The sequence below is a fragment of the Stylophora pistillata genome, chromosome 12, assembly GCF_964205215.1.
Source record: "Stylophora pistillata chromosome 12, jaStyPist1.2, whole genome shotgun sequence".
Taxonomy (NCBI): Eukaryota; Metazoa; Cnidaria; class Anthozoa; order Scleractinia; family Pocilloporidae; genus Stylophora; species Stylophora pistillata.
The window spans coordinates 6679939-6700823 of record NC_142530.1 but is presented as its reverse complement, the minus strand read 5'-3'; the positions used below and the strand labels follow the sequence as shown (position 1 = coordinate 6700823).

The 20885-nt window shown below is 38.8% G+C and overlaps 1 protein-coding gene and 1 long non-coding RNA gene across 5 annotated transcripts; one reads left to right on the top strand and one right to left on the bottom strand.

Annotated features, from left to right (window-relative positions):
- Window positions 1-274: 274 nt before the first annotated feature.
- LOC111332707 (speckle-type POZ protein B) lies at window positions 275-20391 on the bottom strand. Of its 4 annotated transcripts, XM_088740898.1 has the most exons (8): window positions 20231-20375; window positions 17358-17778; window positions 13952-14161; window positions 13421-13572; window positions 12441-12568; window positions 10220-10576; window positions 4101-4243; window positions 275-3798 (listed from the first exon to the last, which is right to left on the bottom strand). In XM_088740898.1, exons 3-8 carry the CDS (start codon window positions 14116-14118, stop codon window positions 3651-3653), a joined length of 1095 nt encoding a protein of 364 aa, XP_088597024.1. In that variant the 5' UTR covers window positions 14119-14161; window positions 17358-17778; window positions 20231-20375; the 3' UTR covers window positions 275-3650. The 4 variants fall into 4 exon arrangements, with proteins under 4 accessions (XP_088597024.1, XP_022793858.1, XP_022793866.1 ...); XM_022938123.2 differs by lacking the exon at window positions 17358-17778 and having other exon boundaries at window positions 20231-20391; XM_022938131.2 differs by lacking the exons at window positions 17358-17778; window positions 20231-20375 and adding an exon at window positions 20102-20123.
- On the top strand, window positions 14947-16005 carry LOC148718580 (uncharacterized). The gene is made up of 2 exons (XR_015993947.1): window positions 14947-15084; window positions 15230-16005. It is a non-coding gene; the product is annotated as an uncharacterized LOC148718580 (long non-coding RNA).
- Window positions 20392-20885: the final 494 nt, after the last annotated feature.

Sequence of the window (20885 nt, the reverse complement as noted above, 5' to 3'; positions counted from 1 at the left end):
TATTAAACGTTTTGTTGTGTAGTATCGCTGAGTATTTTCACTCGCTATTTGTATTTTGACTCGCCCTACGGGCTCGTCAAAATACGGCACAACTCGTAAAAATACTCAGCGATACTACACAACTAAACGTCTAATAAGATATATATTTTTTTTTTTGCAACTCCAGGTGCTGCAAAAGATCCCCACCGCCGTTACCTTGGGCCTTAACATTAACTTCAGTCGAATTCCTCTGGGTTAGAGAGAAAAACCGGGAAAAACGAATTAAACAACTTCATCTCACAATAGTTGGACAATATTGTTTACTTCAATTGTAAAATAAATATCCAAAGGTGTCGTGATTCTACGAGACATAATGCCTCTTATTAAATACAGACATACATACCTATACGTACAACTACAAATAAAGTAACTAGTGTCTACAATGGGCTTTTTGTGCATCAGCATCAAAATTTCCATACAACGTTTGTCTCTCTCCTCGAGAGACTTTGGGCACACTGTAATGGCTCTCTTACTCTTTTTTTTAATTCCCGAAATAATGAGATTTCTTATAAAACGAGAAGTTAAGAAATCTAACAAACTTTGATTAGTATGGATAAAATTTTTTTAAGCGTCGTTGCGCTGCAGTCATCTTTAATTATTCACTCACGAAGCTTTCTCGTAGGGGGGAGGGCAAGGATAAAAATGTCTCTCGGTAACAGGGTGGGGGAGTTTGTCAGGAGCATTCTTTAACCACCCCTACACCGTATCTTGTGCAATTATTTATATGCAAGATGGAAACAGGCGGCATAGTAAATTTGGGGCAAAAATACCGGGTGTGTTCTAATTTCTCAGTCCTCAGTTTCATAGGGTGTCGTACTCACGTCAACGTTCTTGTGAACGTTGATAAAGATAATAAATTGCTCCTTTTAGGAGTATCAGATAACGTTTAAAAAGAAAAAAAATACATAGAAATATTTCTCAACTATTCTTGATTTGGTATCAATTTTTAAAACTTTTAAAGCCCACTGTCGACACCATCACGCAATCTTTCCTAGTCCCGCCAACCGTGACCGGAAAGAATACTACAGTATTTACAAAATGGCTGGTACCTGTCAGTGTGTGTTACCTTGGCGATCGTTACAAATCTTTTGCAACTAGAACATTTATCCCTGTAGCCACCAATGAATTACCGGAAAGCATACCACAAAGCACTCTAAGAGACCCTCAGTTAATTGAATTGTAAAGCCAAAATCTTTGCCGCAAAGTATCAATTAAGATTTTAGAGGTGCATTTGTCAAGCGTTTAAACAAGATATGATCTGCCGCCCTCGCATGATACTTAAAAGTTCTTTGTTAATTAATACTTACGAATAGAGAGAGAACAGAGCAAGACTTGAATGCACAGAGCTAGAGTCAAAGGAAAGACCCATTCTCACAAATCATACTACTTGTGCCCAAAATTAATTTTTTGTAACACCAAACTACAGAAACAAACACAGTTTTAGAGCAGTAACGAATACCTGTAAAGCGACAAAAAGGATTCCCATAATTCAACCTGGGGAAGACGATGCACGACTGCTTAAAAGGTACAAAGATAGGTACATGCCAGCGACTTGAAATAGGGTGAATGAAGTTAGAAATCGCAAGAAGAGCCACTCCTTGCATGTCTTCAGCTTTGCTCATAACTTTAACCCTCCTTCCTATTATCAATCTGCAATCTGCCTGCTATGCAAACAATCTGCAATCTGCCTGCTATGCAAACCTGCAATCTGCCTGATATGCAAACAACCAGCAATCTGCCTGCTATGCAAACAATCTGCCTGCTATGCACAGCCTAAACTAACGCATGCATTAAAATGTATCCCCAAATGGTAGATGTACCTGTCAGATACTAACATGATATCCTAGATTGCTAAGATTCTTCATCTCAGCAGTTAATCTTGCTTTGTTGCTGAGAACCAAACCCAAACCAGCTGAGTTTACAACAACAATTGTCCCATTCCTCATCAATATCTAAGATATGATAAGCTATTCTCTCCCCTACCAATGATAAATTGCCTTGGAATTAAGTGTCGTTCTCTGAGGTTGTTAAAAGGTCAGTCCTACCAACAAGAGCGCTTCTGAGGACTGTTGTTGCTAATAAGACCTGGATAATCAGACTACACGATCTCAGCAAACAGTGGCAGTGAAAGAGACTTCAAGTCAATGTACCGGTATACTGTAAGTGGCTAATAGAGTATTTTGCCTCAGCATGGAATTATTACTTCAGGTCTTTGTCACTCCTTTCTCCTCACACGTAACACACCCGTGGCCACCTTACCACACTACAGCTGTATGGCGATGTGGAGATGGTATAAAAGGAATTTGGTCACATTCTATTGTCAACAAGAAACATTTCTGAACCATGACCCATTAAATTTTAGCTTAGAGAAATTTCTTTCCATACTATTTTGACTTTCTAATTAATGTTGATAATTATGACAATTACTTACAGACACTAGTATGATACACTATGATACAAGGTTCACTCTGGTTCTGGCCAGTTTACCAATCTTAAATTTTTTTTTTCTTGTGGGAGAAAGAGAGAGAGAGAGGGAGGGGAAACTATCTAACATGAAATTCTTTTAGGAGCAACCATTTTTTGTTTCAAATTTAAAGCAATTAGGGTGAGGCAAGAAAAAAAAATCAATATAGTTCAGTGAAAAGTCGCAAAAGTGAAACAAATAATATGTGCCATCACATCTGCTAAATTGTTAATTGTAGCAGATAATGAACTGATCAGTTTAAGGCCCCAACATCCCCCCCCCCCCCCCTCCTGGGCAGCCCTCAGGAATTTGACCTTTTATTCATGGCTGGGTGGTGGGGAATTTGAACCTTGTCTGGATGGGGTGGGGAATTTCAACGGGAAGTGTCACCTGTCAAGTCTTTCCAGCAGAATTCAAGTGTTATATTTAAAATCATGGTGGTGTTTAAGGTAAATAGTTCACTTTTGCAGGCAAATGGCTAATAGAAAGATATCTACAAGCCTAAGTTTTAAAACTTGGTCAGGGAGTACGAAGTCATGGTTGCTGAGTTTGCCTTTCAATGAAACGTTGAGTGGGGTATTTCAACATGATTTTTGCCCAAACCAATCTTCAAAGTTCAAATGCCTGGGGGGCTAGGGGGGGGGGGGGTTATGTTGGAGCTTTGAACTGATCACTGCATAACATCACAGTGTTTTAATGCTACAATACAGATGCTTTCCCAATCTTAGAATTTCAGGGGCAGTTGCACGGAATAAAATTTAAGATTTAGATTTAAATTCTAAATATCATGAACAAAATGTGTGTGGGTGTTTGATGCCATGATGGACTTATGTGAACATCACAGGTTGATGATACTGTAGTTGGTGCGAGCAGCTGGAATGACTGCTTAACCCAATCTAGTGAAATTACTAACATTCTCAAAAGATTTTAGACCGAGGGAGAAGCAGGTAACATTGCGAGAGTCTAATTAAAGGTTACTCCATTAAGTTAATCATACAATACAAGATGTTTTAACAAAGACATCCCAACAAATCTTTGGGTGATAGAGTCCCAGAATGGTTTAAAAGTGATTGTTCTTAAAATATATATTTTTTCTATAATAACAATATTATAATTATTCTTAAGATATCATTAGTCCCTCTGCTGCTTACGTTGTCTTTTGTCTTTTCCTGGGTGGTCCTATTATGGGTGTGTGTGTCGAGGCAAGAACAGCTTTGAAAACTTCTGCAATGAGGTGGGTGTGGTCACTTATGAGTGTTTTCCATCCATTGGACTCCATCACATCTGTTGCACGGCTATGATGAGAGGGGTCAAGGTAGAATAAATCTGGATGGATACTACAAAACCTATGTTTTAATACAGCCACTCTTTGGTTATTGCTGCTTTTAAAAACTTGCCAATTCTTAAGCTCCATCCACATCCGAAATATCACATTCTGTAATGGTGCTGAAGAACTTTCCATGGTACATGTACTTATACAAAAAGAGCATTTTAGAAAAGATTAAAATACGCAGTTGTCAAATTTGTAAAAGCAGTACCCTTCACCTCTCCTTGGAAATAAAAAAGCAAAATTTTCTGACAACTCTCCACTAGTTACCTTTTGATGAAGTCAAGTGCTTGTGCCTTGAGTTGTGTTGCACTGTGCATGTCAGCTAATATCAGAATATCACAAACATTGTCTACTGTAAGATTTGAACACAATGCCTCTTCACACATAACTTTGAGTCTATCAAGGTCATACTGAAAAAACAAATGTAGACAGAAAAAAAATTAGTAAAGAACATGCTTCAGCAAGCTGTGAAGTGACATCAAATTATCAGAGAAAGGGAGAGATAGTTGAAGGGGAGAAGAACATTTACGCTGTAGGGGGTGAATGTACTGTAAATGTAACTGAGTACAATGAGATGCAAGAAACACTACCAAAGGCAGGGCTCGAATTTAATTTTTGGAGCATCTTTTCTACTAACCAAATTACAAAGTTTGGTATCCAAGCTCACAAGTTATGATATCTCAAATATTCAACATTTTGATAATAACGACCAGGACAAATTAAAAAGTAGCTGAAATTGCATGGTGACTTTAAAAACGTTGACAATTATGCACTTATTTTATTTCCCTCGTTTACCATGATTAGTCAAGAACAGTACATCTACAGCACATTTTCTAAAAAGAGTAAGTTGATTTAACAACTTGAGTATTTAATCACTTTCACCAGAGTGTGGTGAGGGTCGCACAACAGAGCGAGGCTCCAAATTAAGTGCGCCCGATATCCCACCCATCCCACCCCAGGGGAGGACATCCATCACACAGTAATCTCGTGTGTGGGAAATTAACGTCTCCTACCCCAACCCTGCAGGAGACGGGACCTCCATTTATTCGTCCCTATCCGAGAAGACTAGAATATCTAACCATTTCTTGATGTTATAGAAAGGTAGCAAATTCTTCTCAATTATTTTAAGACCCTGAGTGTTGGTCCGGCCGGGGCTCGAACCCTCGACCTCCCGCACAACAGTCCAGCGCTCTATCCATTGAGCTAACCGGGAGGCGGTTAGAGTATTTTAAGTATTCCTCTGAGAGTAGGGTCTACATGCTCTTTGTCCCAAAGTCCACCAATGTTTAAATATGTTAGAAAATTTTACTAACCATGTCGGGTTAGTTGGATACATTTTTAGTAACCAAACGTTGAAAATTACTAACCATTGGTCAACAGGTTACTGTTATTTTCGAGCCCTGTCAAAGGTGGTCAAATGCAAGTGGGGTGAACAAACTTCAGCTATAATATATATATACATATATATATATATATATATATATATATATATAACTGCATATATATATATATATATATATATATATATATATATATATACATATATATATATATATGTTTGAGCACTCTGGCATGACTTAGACGATACCACAAAGGTTGGATCGTTTGGGGTGACCATATTGGTTCTCCTCCATCCTAGCATTAGCACTGCACTGATGAGGCCCAGAAGGCCGAAACAGTACTGTCTGCAGTTATATATATATATATATATATATATAGTAGCAAATGGACTACTCAAGTGACGCACATATGGATTTTAATACAGCCTGTTTCGTAGACCAACAAAAGTTGATCCACTCATCAGTTAAACTCCATACACACTGAGGCATCGTGACGGTTAACTCTAACTCAGCAACGTGATCACATGGCATTGTTTAAAAAATTCAAATCTTGAAAACCGTGCGCGCGCCGATAATAGCGTTAAGAATACCTGAGAATATATTTACGCCGATGTCTACAATTGGATATTATTTCACTTCGCTTGTTTAAAGAGGCTTCATGCGGATAATACAAGATAAAAAATTTCTCAGTAAGGCATAAATTGCAACGTTTTGTGGCATTGGAATATGATCTAGCCCTAGCAATAATTTTCCATGAAATCGAATAGTCTTCCCTCTTCTCCTTTAGTTTCCACAGGTACTTGCTCAGCTCTGTGTCATTTCGCCGTCTCTCGTGGTTGAACGACATTTGGTGGTTGCGCCATCTAGTCTTAAAATCTGTCGCTGTGAGGCCAACGTACGTTTTAGTTTCTTCCTTGGTATCGACTGTGGCTTGGTAGACGACCTCGCTTTGCAAACATTCCCCTCCTAAAGGGCATTCGTTTTCGTTCCTGCAGTTGCACAATCTTTGGGGGCGGCTATCTTCGGACATTTTTGCGTTCCTGATTGTGGCTTTGTTATGCCCGTCTATGATCTGTTTCATATTTGGTGTGCACGAGTAGCTCAGTTTAATGGTGTTTCTATTGAAAATTTTCCTCAGTTTGTGGGTGACTGGAAAGCACTTGTCAATAAGGTTAATGAACGCTCTGCCAATGTTGGTCTGTACATTTCTGTTAAATGGTGGGTTAAACCAAATTATGTTTCTTCGCCTTTTGGTTTGGTATTGCGGTCGGTGCGGTTCCGGTTCAGTGAAGTGCAGCTTGTATGTGTAGCCACTCTTGTGCAACGCGTCTTGGTAGGGAGGTGCGGCTTTGTTAAACATGTCTTCGTCAGAAGAGATTTCAGAAAGTCTTTTATTAACTGCTACGGGGATGTTTCGTAGTATGCAAGGTGGGTGGTTAGACTTGCTGTGTACGTATAGATGGGTAGTTGCTGGTTTGGAATAGGGTCCGAATCTGCCGGTTATCAGGTCAAGCGTTACGTCGAGAAAGTTGATGATTTTCTTGTTTGCCTCGATGGTAATTCTAAGGTTGTTTTGGGCAAATATCGTGCAAATCTGTTTCTTAATTCTCTCCACTTTTTGGGGTGTTTGGTTTATAACTGCAAGGCCGTCGTCACGGTAAAGTCCGATGTTAATTTCTGGTATGGTCGCAAGCTGTGATAGGAGGTAGCAGCCGACTAGTTCACATGTCTCCGCTCCATCATAACTTCCCATGGTGACGTCGAAAAGGCCGTTGGAATTTTTCTTCTGCCAAGAGGTCTCATTGCTAAATAGTAGTGATTCTTTAGCAAGCAGGACGATTTGGCGATCATCTGAGGAGATGGTCGTGTAGTTAGACGCGAAGTCGAGGGCACGTCCGAGTAGATCTTTCGTTATTGAGGGGTAGAATTCTACAACATCGAAGCTGATGAAAGCAGATTCGCATTTATTTTTTAATATTAACCAGAAACTTGTAAATGCAACAGGCGTTAATCAATGGAAGAACACATCCTCTGTGCTGCAGTGGTTCAAAAACTTACCAAATAAATGCGAATCTGCTTTCATCAGCTTCGATGTTGTAGAATTCTACCCCTCAATAACGAATCTGCTTTCATCAGCTTCGATGTTGTAGAATTCTACCCCTCAATAACGAAAGATCTACTCGGACGTGCCCTCGACTTCGCGTCTAACTACACGACCATCTCCTCAGATGATCGCCAAATCGTCCTGCTTGCTAAAGAATCACTACTATTTAGCAATGAGACCTCTTGGCAGAAGAAAAATTCCAACGGCCTTTTCGACGTCACCATGGGAAGTTATGATGGAGCGGAGACATGTGAACTAGTCGGCTGCTACCTCCTATCACAGCTTGCGACCATACCAGAAATTAACATCGGACTTTACCGTGACGACGGCCTTGCAGTTATAAACCAAACACCCCAAAAAGTGGAGAGAATTAAGAAACAGATTTGCACGATATTTGCCCAAAACAACCTTAGAATTACCATCGAGGCAAACAAGAAAATCATCAACTTTCTCGACGTAACGCTTGACCTGATAACCGGCAGATTCGGACCCTATTCCAAACCAGCAACTACCCATCTATACGTACACAGCAAGTCTAACCACCCACCTTGCATACTACGAAACATCCCCGTAGCAGTTAATAAAAGACTTTCTGAAATCTCTTCTGACGAAGACATGTTTAACAAAGCCGCACCTCCCTACCAAGACGCGTTGCACAAGAGTGGCTACACATACAAGCTGCACTTCACTGAACCGGAACCGCACCGACCGCAATACCAAACCAAAAGGCGAAGAAACATAATTTGGTTTAACCCACCATTTAACAGAAATGTACAGACCAACATTGGCAGAGCGTTCATTAACCTTATTGACAAGTGCTTTCCAGTCACCCACAAACTGAGGAAAATTTTCAATAGAAACACCATTAAACTGAGCTACTCGTGCACACCAAATATGAAACAGATCATAGACGGGCATAACAAAGCCACAATCAGGAACGCAAAAATGTCCGAAGATAGCCGCCCCCAAAGATTGTGCAACTGCAGGAACGAAAACGAATGCCCTTTAGGAGGGGAATGTTTGCAAAGCGAGGTCGTCTACCAAGCCACAGTCGATACCAAGGAAGAAACTAAAACGTACGTTGGCCTCACAGCGACAGATTTTAAGACTAGATGGCGCAACCACCAAATGTCGTTCAACCACGAGAGACGGCGAAATGACACAGAGCTGAGCAAGTACCTGTGGAAACTAAAGGAGAAGAGGGAAGACTATTCGATTTCATGGAAAATTATTGCTAGGGCTAGATCATATTCCAATGCCACAAAACGTTGCAATTTATGCCTTACTGAGAAATTTTTTATCTTGTATTATCCGCATGAAGCCTCTTTAAACAAGCGAAGTGAAATAATATCCAATTGTAGACATCGGCGTAAATATATTCTCAGGTATTCTTAACGCTATTATCGGCGCGCGCACGGTTTTCAAGATTTGAATTTTTTAAACAATGCCATGTGATCACGTTGCTGAGTTAGAGTTAACCGTCACGATGCCTCAGTGTGTATGGAGTTTAACTGATGAGTGGATCAACTTTTGTTGGTCTACGAAACAGGCTGTATTAAAATCCATATGTGCGTCACTTGAGTAGTCCATTTGCTACTGTAATCGCTCCTTCATTGTCGAGCACTGTCATGGATCCTACGTTGCCTATTTCGCTTATATATATATATATATATATATATATACATATGTGACAAAGCTGTAACAAAAACAGAGATGCAGGGAAGGGAGGTTGAAATAGGCATAAGGCACAAGTCCAAAGGGATGTACAGGTACATGTAGATATGATGGACCTATTTATATATCTACACATATGTGACAAAGCTGTAACAAAAACAGAGATGCAGGGAAGGGAGGTTGAAATAGGCATAAGGCACAAGTCCAAAGGGATGTACAGGTACATGTAGATATGATGGACCTGGTGGGCAGTGTTCCAGGGAACTAAGTTCAGTTTAAAAGAATGTAACTACATTTTATTATCCAACTACACCTAGACGAGTACAGATAACGCCATAGACGAGTACAAATATCACGCGGTATTTGTGCTCGTCTATTGTAGTACCGGTTAAACAGGTTTTCTTGCATTGCGCAAGCGTAGAATTGAATTGTAGTCATGAAAAAAAAAAAAGTGGCGGACAATTTGAATCATATTTCCGACGACGAAGAGTCAGAATGGGGCTCGTCAAAATATGGCACAACTCATAAAAATACTCAGTGATACTACACAACAAAACTTCTAATAAGATATATGTATTCTTGAACAGAACTTTCTTTGGAGGAAAAGTATAAGCAGTACTTTCTAAAGGACATCTGTATGGAGGGCTGGTAAAAGTTCCCCTTCAAGTTAAGAAAAAGTGAAATTATCAACTGAATGTTTTGTAATTGATTGTGTGGCTAATCTGACCACCCATGTGAGAAGGTGTCACATGTAAGTAAGAGTTCTTCCTCAGTCAAGTGTCCAGTCAGGTTGTGTTGGTGTACAAATCTTCATGTAAACTAATTGGTCAGTTTTGCCATGATGTTACTGGCAATGACATCAATTCAAACCTGACCAGTTACTAGTTTACACAAGCCAGCCTAATTTACAACTTGTAACAGTGAACTGTCAAACAAATCTTCACTTGACTCTGATGGTGACTTCTTTTTGGGTTGTTGAACCCTCGATTACTATTACCCACATCAGTCTTTCTAAGGACTACTCAAACCAAGACAATTTCGACTACACCATGAAATGTTACTCCTGAATTCTAACTATGTGGGGGACTAAGTGGCCTTCACTGGAATATGTATATACAGGGTACTTCCCTAAGGAAGCAAAGAACAGGGACATGAAGGCATTAAAGACACTAAGTAAGGTTAATGATGGCAAGAATCTAATAGAAGACAACTGGGTAATTAAAATGTAAGCCCTAAAATAAAAGTTAAAGACTACTTGAGAGTCAAACCTTATCAGCAGCTGCTAAAAGGTCATCTGCCATTCCTTGAAGTTGGGGTGTGCTACCAGTGTAAACAAACTTTAGCATCTCATGAAACACATCTGGATCTATGTCACTTATTTCTACACGACCTTTCCTACTTTCTTCCATTTCATGTTCAAACATGGCCCCAAATACAGGGGAACGTGCAGCCAGTATAGCTTTGTGAGCTTTAAATTCTCGGCCCCTAGTACATAGTGTCACATCACTGAAGGAACCAGAGTCTAATAATGATCCCATGTGTCTAGGTAGTTTACACTCTGGAACTTTGAGAGCCGCTGTGTGTGATGAACCTGATACATTCACTGAGTCACCTTCAACACTGACCTGAACATGAGGAAATAAGAGCCATTCAATGCTAACAAGAAAAGGCGTAACTGGTGGGATCAAAGTCAGTATCTATTAGCAACAGTGTATCTACCCCTCTTCCCTAACCCAACCTTAACCTGAACTTGTTATCAGCTGGTGGTGGCTGGGTTAGGGGAGGGGTAACCAAGGTGTGCAGTTGCCTGATACTGACAGAGATACCATGAGTACATAAAGTGCAGCTCAAAGATGAGGGGACATCACAGACTAGTCTTATATGCTCATCTGACACTTCTGAGTTAAAAAAATGTGTCTAGATGAAGTTAAATCTTCCATTTTACAAGGCTCTCTCTTCAAAGACGAGATTTTTCTTAAAAAGTTTCCACAGTGCACTGATCACACCTTACAGTTTTTTTTTTTCTGCTGGAAAAAGTTTTGATTTCTGTCATGCATCTATGAGCCGCTGAGACGCCATGCATTGTGACTTTTGTTGTATCACAGCAAGGACCCATGAAATTATTTCTTTGCTTCTAATGAAAAAAGTTCATTAATTCAAAATATCTTTGATAAACTGATCAATTGTACTTGATCATTCTTAAAGGGAAAGTTTTACATTTGTTTTTAATAAAGCATGCCACACAATCAAGAAGCCATGGTGATACAAGTCTGAATGACTTGAATATAGTGTCATAGAAACACTGTAAAAATTGTATGCAATTGTTAGGCACAGAATGACCTGTTTTAAAAGACATTTTCATTTTTTAAAGTATGATGGGTTCAACAATACTGCTTTCTTTGGTGAGCAAACCCTTGGTGAAATTTGCCAGCAGGCAAAAACTGTGTAAAGTTAACTAGACCACAGCAGTGAAAAAACCAACACAGCCAAAAGAAACACAAGATGACTGATGGATGTTTGGTGCAGTCTAACCAACAGTTTTCATTTCCAAATACAAAGCCCATTGAAATAAACAATTACCATTCCACAATGGAGAAAACAATCAGCTAACCCATAGATACTAATTAGGCAGACACATCTGCTGCTAGACCCATCTGGCTCATCTGTGAAGACTAGTCTGAGTTCGGTCATAGACTAGTCTTAAACGAGTTTTTCTGTTGAGTTTGGTCCCCTTATCTTTGAGCTGCACTGTACCCTGATATCACATGCCTTTCTTTTAAAATACTTTTGTACCTAAGCATGTTTCAACTGTGAAAAAAATGGGCCAATAAAAAGGAAACCAGTTTGCTTTACTTAACATTTTTTTTTCTTCGTAGCAAAAACAACAAATTCTGCATGTTCCAGAAACTTCAGACGTACACCTACTTAAAACCAAACAGCTCAGAGCAAAGGCTAAAACAGTTGTTAAAACCAAATTTAAAAAATTTCATAATTCAGCTTGGCCCATTCAGAGTTCATTCATTAAAAACGAAACAGAAAAAGAGAGAAAAGTAGCCCATCCTTTCAACAAATCTGGAAAAGTTTGTTAAGCAAATTAAACATTACTGCAGATAAAAAAACAAATTCAAAATATTTGAAACAACAACTGACATACACAGCATTGTTATTCGAGTTTCTGCAACAATCAATATTCCTTGCAGGGGTTTCATTAAGGGGCCGGGCACCGGCCAAATTGACCGGTTGTGAGGACGGTTTTGCCCACCTGGTTTAACAATCTGGAGGAAGGTTTATCTTATAAAGAAGTTTAGTTCAAAAAGTTTTGCCAGCCTGTGAAAACCAGTTCCCCTCCTGCTGAAAACATTAATTAAACCCTTGTCCTTGAAGACTTGCCAACCACACAGTTGGTGGTCAGAAGGAAGATGAAAAACATAACAAAAAGCTACTAACAGTAGCTTATACAGTGTGCACTCTGTACTGTATGTACCTTACCTCACAAAATAATGTTAATGTATCATTTGGTAATAAGCCATTAGCTTCATCCATTAGAAAGTCTCTTCTTATAAACTTCTTAAAACCCCAGTCTTTACCTTGAACAAACCGGTAAGCTCGTTGACTCTCTGCAAACAAAAGTTTTTAAAATTATAATGTGTTTTAGACTAAACCATACAATTGGGGAAATATTTGTTAAATAAATCCATATGATCTTTTGAACTAAATTGTTGCACAAAAGGAAATGCCTCATATGAACCTTCATGTATCTCTACCAATTCTATCAAATTTTTACCCCTTAAACATTTCAATACAAAATTTTTTTCTTTTAATTCTTAAAAACACATCTGATATTTAAAAAGATAATATGCATTGTCACAGATGCAAGCTTAAAAACATCTTTACAGATTTTGATATTTACAGCTGTGAAACCACAAATACATTTGTCAAAAAATATTTTTACGTCATGCCTTTGCCTGAGCCAAAGCATAGTGCATACTGTGCACTTTGCCAATAGCTTGAACCAGTGAAAACAATAATAATGACCAAAATGTTAAGCTTTTATTGAAGCTACCGAGGACAAATTGTATCCTGTAAATAAAGGTCACTCCTGGAAGTTTATGGTCAGTATACAAACAGTCAGGTTTAAACAATGAGCTGATTTATATATGCAATTGGTGTTTACTTACATTTATGATCTAATAGAAGACCGACGCACAGTTGACATCACCACTAACCACATTTTGGTTTTAATCATATAAAACAAAAAGATTCCAGGTTGCTGGGGGTCTGTTATTAGTATTAGTTCAACTATTAATCTCCTTATTGATATTTTTTTTCTCTATTTTCATCACTCATCTGCTCAACATTGTTGTGGTCACTCCTGGAAGTTTATGGGTCAAACATGCCCCAGCAATAACCATAGGGTACACTGTATTTCCTTGTGCTATGAATGGTCAGCAAACAGTCAGTGTACCTACCCATAGCCTTTGTTTCTTCTCTGTTGGCATTAAGAATTGAAAACTTGAATTTTGCTCTCACTTCACTTTTGTTACAGGCAAGTAAGAGAAGGTATAATGACAAATAGTCTTTGCTTTCTTCATCTAAGCCTCTTGGGTTTACTCTCAAGCACCTGGTGAAAAATAATAATACATTTTGGGCTGTTGCTATCAGAGATTTTATGCAGAAATGTTCAGCATACTGGCAACAAAAGTTGTCCTTAGTTAGAGTAAATTTCTACAAACAGTTTAAAGATGCATGTACATGGAAAAAGGATGCAAGAATCAACTTAGCCTTCCCATACCCAATGAATATTCTACTGCACAGCTTCAATGAATTGCTTAATCGTTGGTATGTGAGAAAATTGGCGTAGTGAATTACGGCCATTGGAAACATTAAATCTGAACAGTCAAAACTGCATGAGATATTTGCTCAAGGCTCTTGCTTCTCTACCACTTCTCTTGTGATCTTAATTTACGAGACAATGTATACAATATATCTTTATTTTGTACCATTTCATCTTATCATTGGCCCCAGCTGAGAATGTAGAGCTTTTTAGTGTTTCTCCCATTTCCTCACGGCAAAAGCTAAAGTTGTTTATCGTCCACATGTAGGAGAATTTTATAACTTTGATTTGAGTATAACACCAGTTCTCTGCTACAGGCGACGACGAGGACATTTTAGATGACTCACAACAGGAAACTGTAGCCAGGGTGAACTATCTGGAAGACAAAAAAGAATTGCTTAGAGCACTTTTCAAGTGAGTATGATGTAAAGTCTACTGATATTCCAGATATACAGTCACAACTTACAACACATTTTAATCAACATTCACATCACTAAAAGTACATTTCACAGCATTAGTACTCTTGGTTAACATACAGTCATGTAGTCAAGCCAATCTATTTCCCATGATGAAAACATTATTAAAGACGCCTCCCTACATTCCCTCCTTTTCTCACTAGAAAACTTGGCATTTTCTTGAGCTTACAAAAATTTAAATATAAACAAAATAAGCATGCACTCTAAGAATACAAAAATGTCCTTCACAACTTGGAATTGTAAACCAGTCTCTTGGAGACCAAATCCTTTGTTAAAATAGCCCTTAGTTCTAAACAAAGTCCTTAGAGCCTGCTGGTCTCCAAATCTGACACATCGACCTCTGCACCTCCTGCTGCTGTCAAATCTCTCGATTCTTATGACCACCATCTACTCATCCCATTTCCTTGTTTACTTCTGCATCCAACCTGCCTTGCCCTTGTTCTTCTCCTACGTCTGCAGAAGCATTTTCATTTCCCCTATTTTCTACCACACTGATAGAGCCTTCCTGGCTGTGGAACATGTACTCCTTAATGAAAGCTGAATTGCATCTGAGCTCCACTCCTGCATCGTTCTGGACTGCGATCCATGTCACTTCCCATCTTTTAAATTACTTTTATAGGACTATACATGCATCAGGAGTTCCAGACTTCCTGTTGAATCGCACGGCATTGTGGGCACGCAGGCACAAAAATGTGGGCATCAACTTGCAGCTTCGCCACATTTGAATACACAAAGTACCTTGGATTCAGTGACTTTTTACGCAGGAAAGCCCTTCTTCTGAGCCGAATTATAGGCGAGGGAATATAGGAAAACCAATTCAAAGGTATTTTAAAGGTGAGCTGATTTTTCATTCCTTTTTGGCAGCGTTAGTCTAACAATTTTAGTCTTAGAGTGTAGTCGATATGAGAAGCTACGAGAATGATTTTTGCTTCTTTTCTTACTTGCGTTGTACTTTTGTTCTAATACAGATACTTTGTTGATGGGATTTGGCCACCGAAACTGTGTAGTTATAGGCTGTCCTAACAGCGGACAAAGGCTAGGAAAATGGGGTGCTACGACCCTGTACTTCATAATTGGAAAAAGGGCTCAAGCATGTGTGACTGCCAGCCACCCTTCAAATTATTCCCATTCCCAACAGAAAAGAAGAAACCAGAGCACCGATTACAATGGGAAAAAAATATAAATAGGAACAGTTTGAATGGGACTCTTTGGATGACTAACAAGGATTCGTTTAATCAAACATTTTGTTTAATCAAACATGAACTGCCTCTCTCTTATCGGTAATATTATCATTGTTTGTGCTGCATTATGCAATTTGTACAAGCCTCTTAGTAAGTAACATGTTTCTTTTTGTCTCCTTTTTAGGGAGGGGCTTTGCTGCAAGTTTTTTAAGGAACTGAGGACAGTATAATTAATGTTAGAAGCAACTTTTTGTAATTAGCAACTTTAAGAACATTTTCTACTTTTGAAATTGCATGTCAAGGATCAAACAAAGCTATGACTGTACAATAATACATGCACTTGTTCAATAATTATAATCTGCAGGCTATATGGAGATATGACTAGCTGTTTACAAAATTTTCTCAGTCTGATGAATTTTCTAGGTTTTTTACATAATTTATTTTTTAAGTAGTTTCAGCATTGGTGAAAGACAAATAATATAAGACAATTAATATAGAACCAGGCTAGATTTTCTTCAAGCCTACACTAGTATGTGGCATTAAAGGTGATTGTTTCCATGTGATAGCCCTTGTGTGCGTATACAAAGAAATAGCAAGATGGCCTCTTTGTTATGGGCATCTCACCTTGGAACTGTGCAAAGTATCGATGCTGCTGCTTTAAAGCTACTTGCCCATTACACTTATATAAGTATGACAGATTATGTGGTGAGGGAATTTCAATGGCAATGCTAAAAGGGTTCATGATCTCCACTACTGCTTCCCCACAACAAGAGCACTCTATTAGTAAGTCTGGGGATGCTCCCAGGTACTGTTTAGTTTTGTCAATAAAGATAACACATTCTCTGTATGAAACATCCTTGGATGTGTAAGCTGGGTTGGTCATTCCACTCCTATTAGCAGCCTCAACTCTAAACAGCAATGCTGTGATGTGAATACAAGAGCTGCTCTTTCTGAAATTATAAAAAAGGAGATGAAAATAATCATGAAGCATTTGGAAACCTCGGCACTGTTGGGGGCTCAAGAAACAATGCCCTGGTCCTAGTTTTCTGCAGTACATGCTTCAGGAGTTCCAGACTTCCTGTTCAACTTGCAGCTTTGCCATAATGGAAAACATAGAGTAAATTGAGTTCAGTGACTTTCACATCAATGAAGTGTAGATTAAAAACTCTTGAATCCCTGTTAGGCATCCAAAGAGTCCCATTCAAACTGTTCCTATTTATATTTTTTGCCTATTATAATCGGCCTTCCGGTCTCTTCTTTTCTGTCGGGAATGGGAATAATTTGAAGGGTGGCTGGCAGTCACACATGCTTGAGCCATTTTTCCAACCATGAAGCACATAGGTCATAGCAGCCCATTTTCCTAGCCTTTGTCCACTGTTAGGACAGCCTATAACTACACAGTTTCGGTGGCCAAATCCCATCGACAAAGTATCTGTATTAGAACAAAAGTACAGCGTAAGTAAGAAAAGAAGCAAAAATCATACTCGTAGCTTCTCAAATCAACTACACTCTAAGACTAAAATCGTTAGAATGACGCTGCCAAAAAGGAATGAAAAATCAGCTCACCTTTAAAATACCTTTGAATTGGTTTTCCTATATTCCCTCACGTATAATTCGGCTCAGAAGAAGGGCTTTCCTGCGTGAAAAGTCACTGAATTTAAGTCACTATGTATTCGAATATGGCGAAGCTGCAAGTTGATGCCCACTTTTTTTGAGCCTGTGTGCCCACAATGCCGTGCGATCCAACAGGAAGTCTGGAACTGATGCATGTATGGTGGAAATTACCAAACAGTTTGTTCAATTTTGTGCTCAGGTGTACCACATCACCAGTTTTAAGACACTACAAAACAGCCCCTCTCCTCTTATCTGCAGAAGCCTTTTCTTTCAACTTACTTGACCAGTCCCTTTCACTAACCTCTCCAATAAATGCTCCTAGTTTCTCTCCTTAATTCTGGCAGTTTAGACCTCACTTCCCATCCAAACATTAAAGAGAAAGGTGTGGCCCCTGTAGTTACTTGCACAGTAGATCTAAAGGTAATTAACCAAATAACTAATCCAAAGCGCCAAAGTTTCCTTTCGATGTTTGTAACCTGAAATCGTTTCAGAAGAGAATGATTTTGGCCCTCAACCTCTCTGTTGGCTTTAAGCCGTTAGGGCATAGTCCTCTGATTTTCAACACCCTGCTTCTGAAGAAAGGTTTCAAACTCCGCTGAAACAAATTGAGGCCCATTGTCTGTCCTCTACAAATATGGAACACCAAACTCAGCTGACATGGGAGGGATAGCTTCAATTATCTTCACACTCCTTGTAGACCTTAGAGAGCAACCTCCTGGAACCTGCTGAAACAATCCACTGTTACTTGAATGCTTTTCCCCAAAGGAAATCAAAGGCTCACTTCCATCTCATCCACCATTGACTTAAATTGTGCGGTTCTCCCATTAAGGGTAACCACAGAATTTCCTCAATCACCACTACTTGTTACACTTGCTTCACCTAATCCTAGTCAAAGTTGCCTAAAAAATACACCTCAAAGTTTCCAGCACAGTCCTTGACCAAACTTGTGAAATTCTCAGCAACATGCTGACCAAAAATCCTTCAAATCCTCATTGCTAATGTAAAGTCTAGTGATATTCCTGTTATACCCTCACAATTTACAACACACTTAAATCAATGCTTGCTTCAGTTCATTACATTTCACAACATTAACATTCATAGTTAACATACAGTCATGCCAATTTATTTCCAAGATGAAAACATAATCAAAGATATAACACTAAAGGCTGTGGTCTAACAGCACCCAGTGGCCCCTGGCGCCTTACTTTTGCTCTTGGGAGACTCTGGAATTTTAGTTTTTTCATACAAAGCATATGCTCGGCACCCTGGATTTCACAGTTTCAAAGCACTGGGCTCCATTAAATTTTCCTTAGAGCACAGCCTTGACACTGCCTATGACAACTGTAAAACCAAACCCAGAGAAATAATTACAACAACAGCCAAATAAAAACAGGGCTGAAGTAGAAATACAATTAGCCCAATATAGCTGAAAGTAAACATAATGAAACAGCCCGAGGTGAAAGAGAATGTGAGAGAGAAAATGATGATTGGTTTTAGCTTTGCATTGAATTGATTTAGAAGCTTAAGTGAGGTATCGATCGCCATGACTGTGACTTTCATCTCCAGCTGGCTTGCACAGTTGATTTTCACCATGTAAACAGAGGTAGAAATGTTAACAAAATATTCCTGAAATTTTTTCAATTTCCATTTTGGCTTTTATGTCTCCATTTAGCAGTGCAGAATTTAAGTCTTGCTTGTCAAACATTCAAAATGTGGTATTTTTTGGATGGGGCAAAGCCACCCTCTCTGGGAAAGCAAGTCTGTTGCACAAAACAAGACAGAAAAGAGAAAATAAAACCATCAAAAAATAAAAAAAACATGAAAGGATGGGCAATCAAGTGGCTTTTTGCACCATGCAACTAACATGTTGGATTTTCTGACAGGAAACCTAGGATTCATCAGGACATATAACTTCCTTCGTTTTGCTTCCCAATTTTTGAAATAGGGACAACCTGACATGATACTAAATTTTCTCCTCTGCATACATGCATGAAAAAGACTCACATGTTAGTACAGCAGCCAGGTAAAGAAATAACAAAGGTGAACCTTTCCACAAGGTTTTTTAAAGTACCAGTCAAGTGATCAACAGATGTTGCAGTGAAAGGGGAATAACTGGGAGCCATTACACAACCTTAGCAACTGTTTTTTCCTGAGTTGAAATTTTAGATTATGTATAATACTGATATATTTTCTTAGAGTGAGAGGTGAAAAAAGTTACAACACCACAGTACAACATGGCATATATTCATTACAAAACCCTTTCGTTCATTAACTGATAATAACGTCAAAATTTCTTGATGCAGAACAATCGTTGATAAATATAAAAAGGAACAGAAAAAAATGCACGACGTGTTGTTACTTCTTACCTCATTCTCTTAGCCATGATTTTACAATATGATAGTCTTGCGGATAAATTTTCTGCGCTAAACCAGTCTACAGGCGAAAATTCGTACCTAACCTTTCTTCACGTGATTCAAAAGAATTGCCACTAAATTGGCTTAATAAGGATAACACAGCCCTGGAAATTTCCCCAAAATCCAGAGCTCTTTAACGCTAGTGCGGTTAAATCTCGACACCTTCTGTGAAAATCCCCGTAACATTGTTCAAAACAAACTACAGAACATGAATCGACCTTGAAACGCTTATGTTATATTCGTTAAAATGATTAGCTAAGCTTGGTCTTACACATTAAGCGGAAAAGCACTGTCATCAACTTGAATCCGGGAAGGTTTTTTACTATTTTCGAATTAAAGAGTAGGTGGCATAAATTGCTGTAAGCGAACTGTATAAGCCGACTAGAGGTTCCGCAGCACCAGAGTGCCTTGAAACTCTCAAATAATTTGCATTCACTAAACATACAGGAAACTTCAATTAAACACGAACAGCATACACTAGCACACGCAATTCAGCGAGAAAGGCACAACGCAAAAAGGAGGAATCTTTCAGGTGACAATTTCGATGAGAGACAATAAACACACGCGTGTGTCACAAAATATGACTCTCCTGAACTGAACCAACGAGTGAATGAACAATGAAATATCTCACCCGTCGACTGACTCGAAGAGCACCGCAAACTACCGGAACTATCATGGAACGAGGGCTAACGGCCGCTAAAATGTGCCCTCCGAACGCTCTGAACCCACGCTTCAAAGCGAAAACGGTGAAAGCACTTACCTTCCTGTAGCCGCCAAAGAAACAATTATGCGCCTGTATATTATCTTCACGGTGAGATATAAAGGAAAACAAAGTAAGAGTTTTGTGACTAGTTTCAAGTCTTCTCGTGTATTATCCGGGAATGTTTTCGCACGGCTCCATTGTTTGTGCGCACGTATGGAATCATGGCCGCCGATTTATCCCGATTTAACGCAAGTATTGATTGGATAATAATGCTGGCATATTTTTGTCTTTTCTATCAGACGTTTTAATTGGAAAAAAATTGATAAAGACAAACTTGTCAAATGGCTTCAAAACATGATTTTCTTCATTAATTAATTTCAGATGTCTCGGAACTACTGACACGTTTGAATTGTTATCTGAAAACTTCAGTTCTACAACTAATGTTATGCTGTCTGAGAAGAGCTTTAAATCAAACAAAAACATTACAGATAGTGAAATTAGGTGTAATTGGGAAAATTATTGACAGGAAAAAAGTAAACTTTCGCATGTATTTTGAAAAGTGAGCGAGCTAATATCGTAGCTTTTGGGTTTAGAGCGAAGGGGAACTTTTTGGAGAGAACGCTTACAAAATTGCTTAATGACAGATTACTTTAAAGAAACTTGTTTTGGTTTTACACGAGTGCTTTCCGAGCATAGCGAAAAAGATTATTAA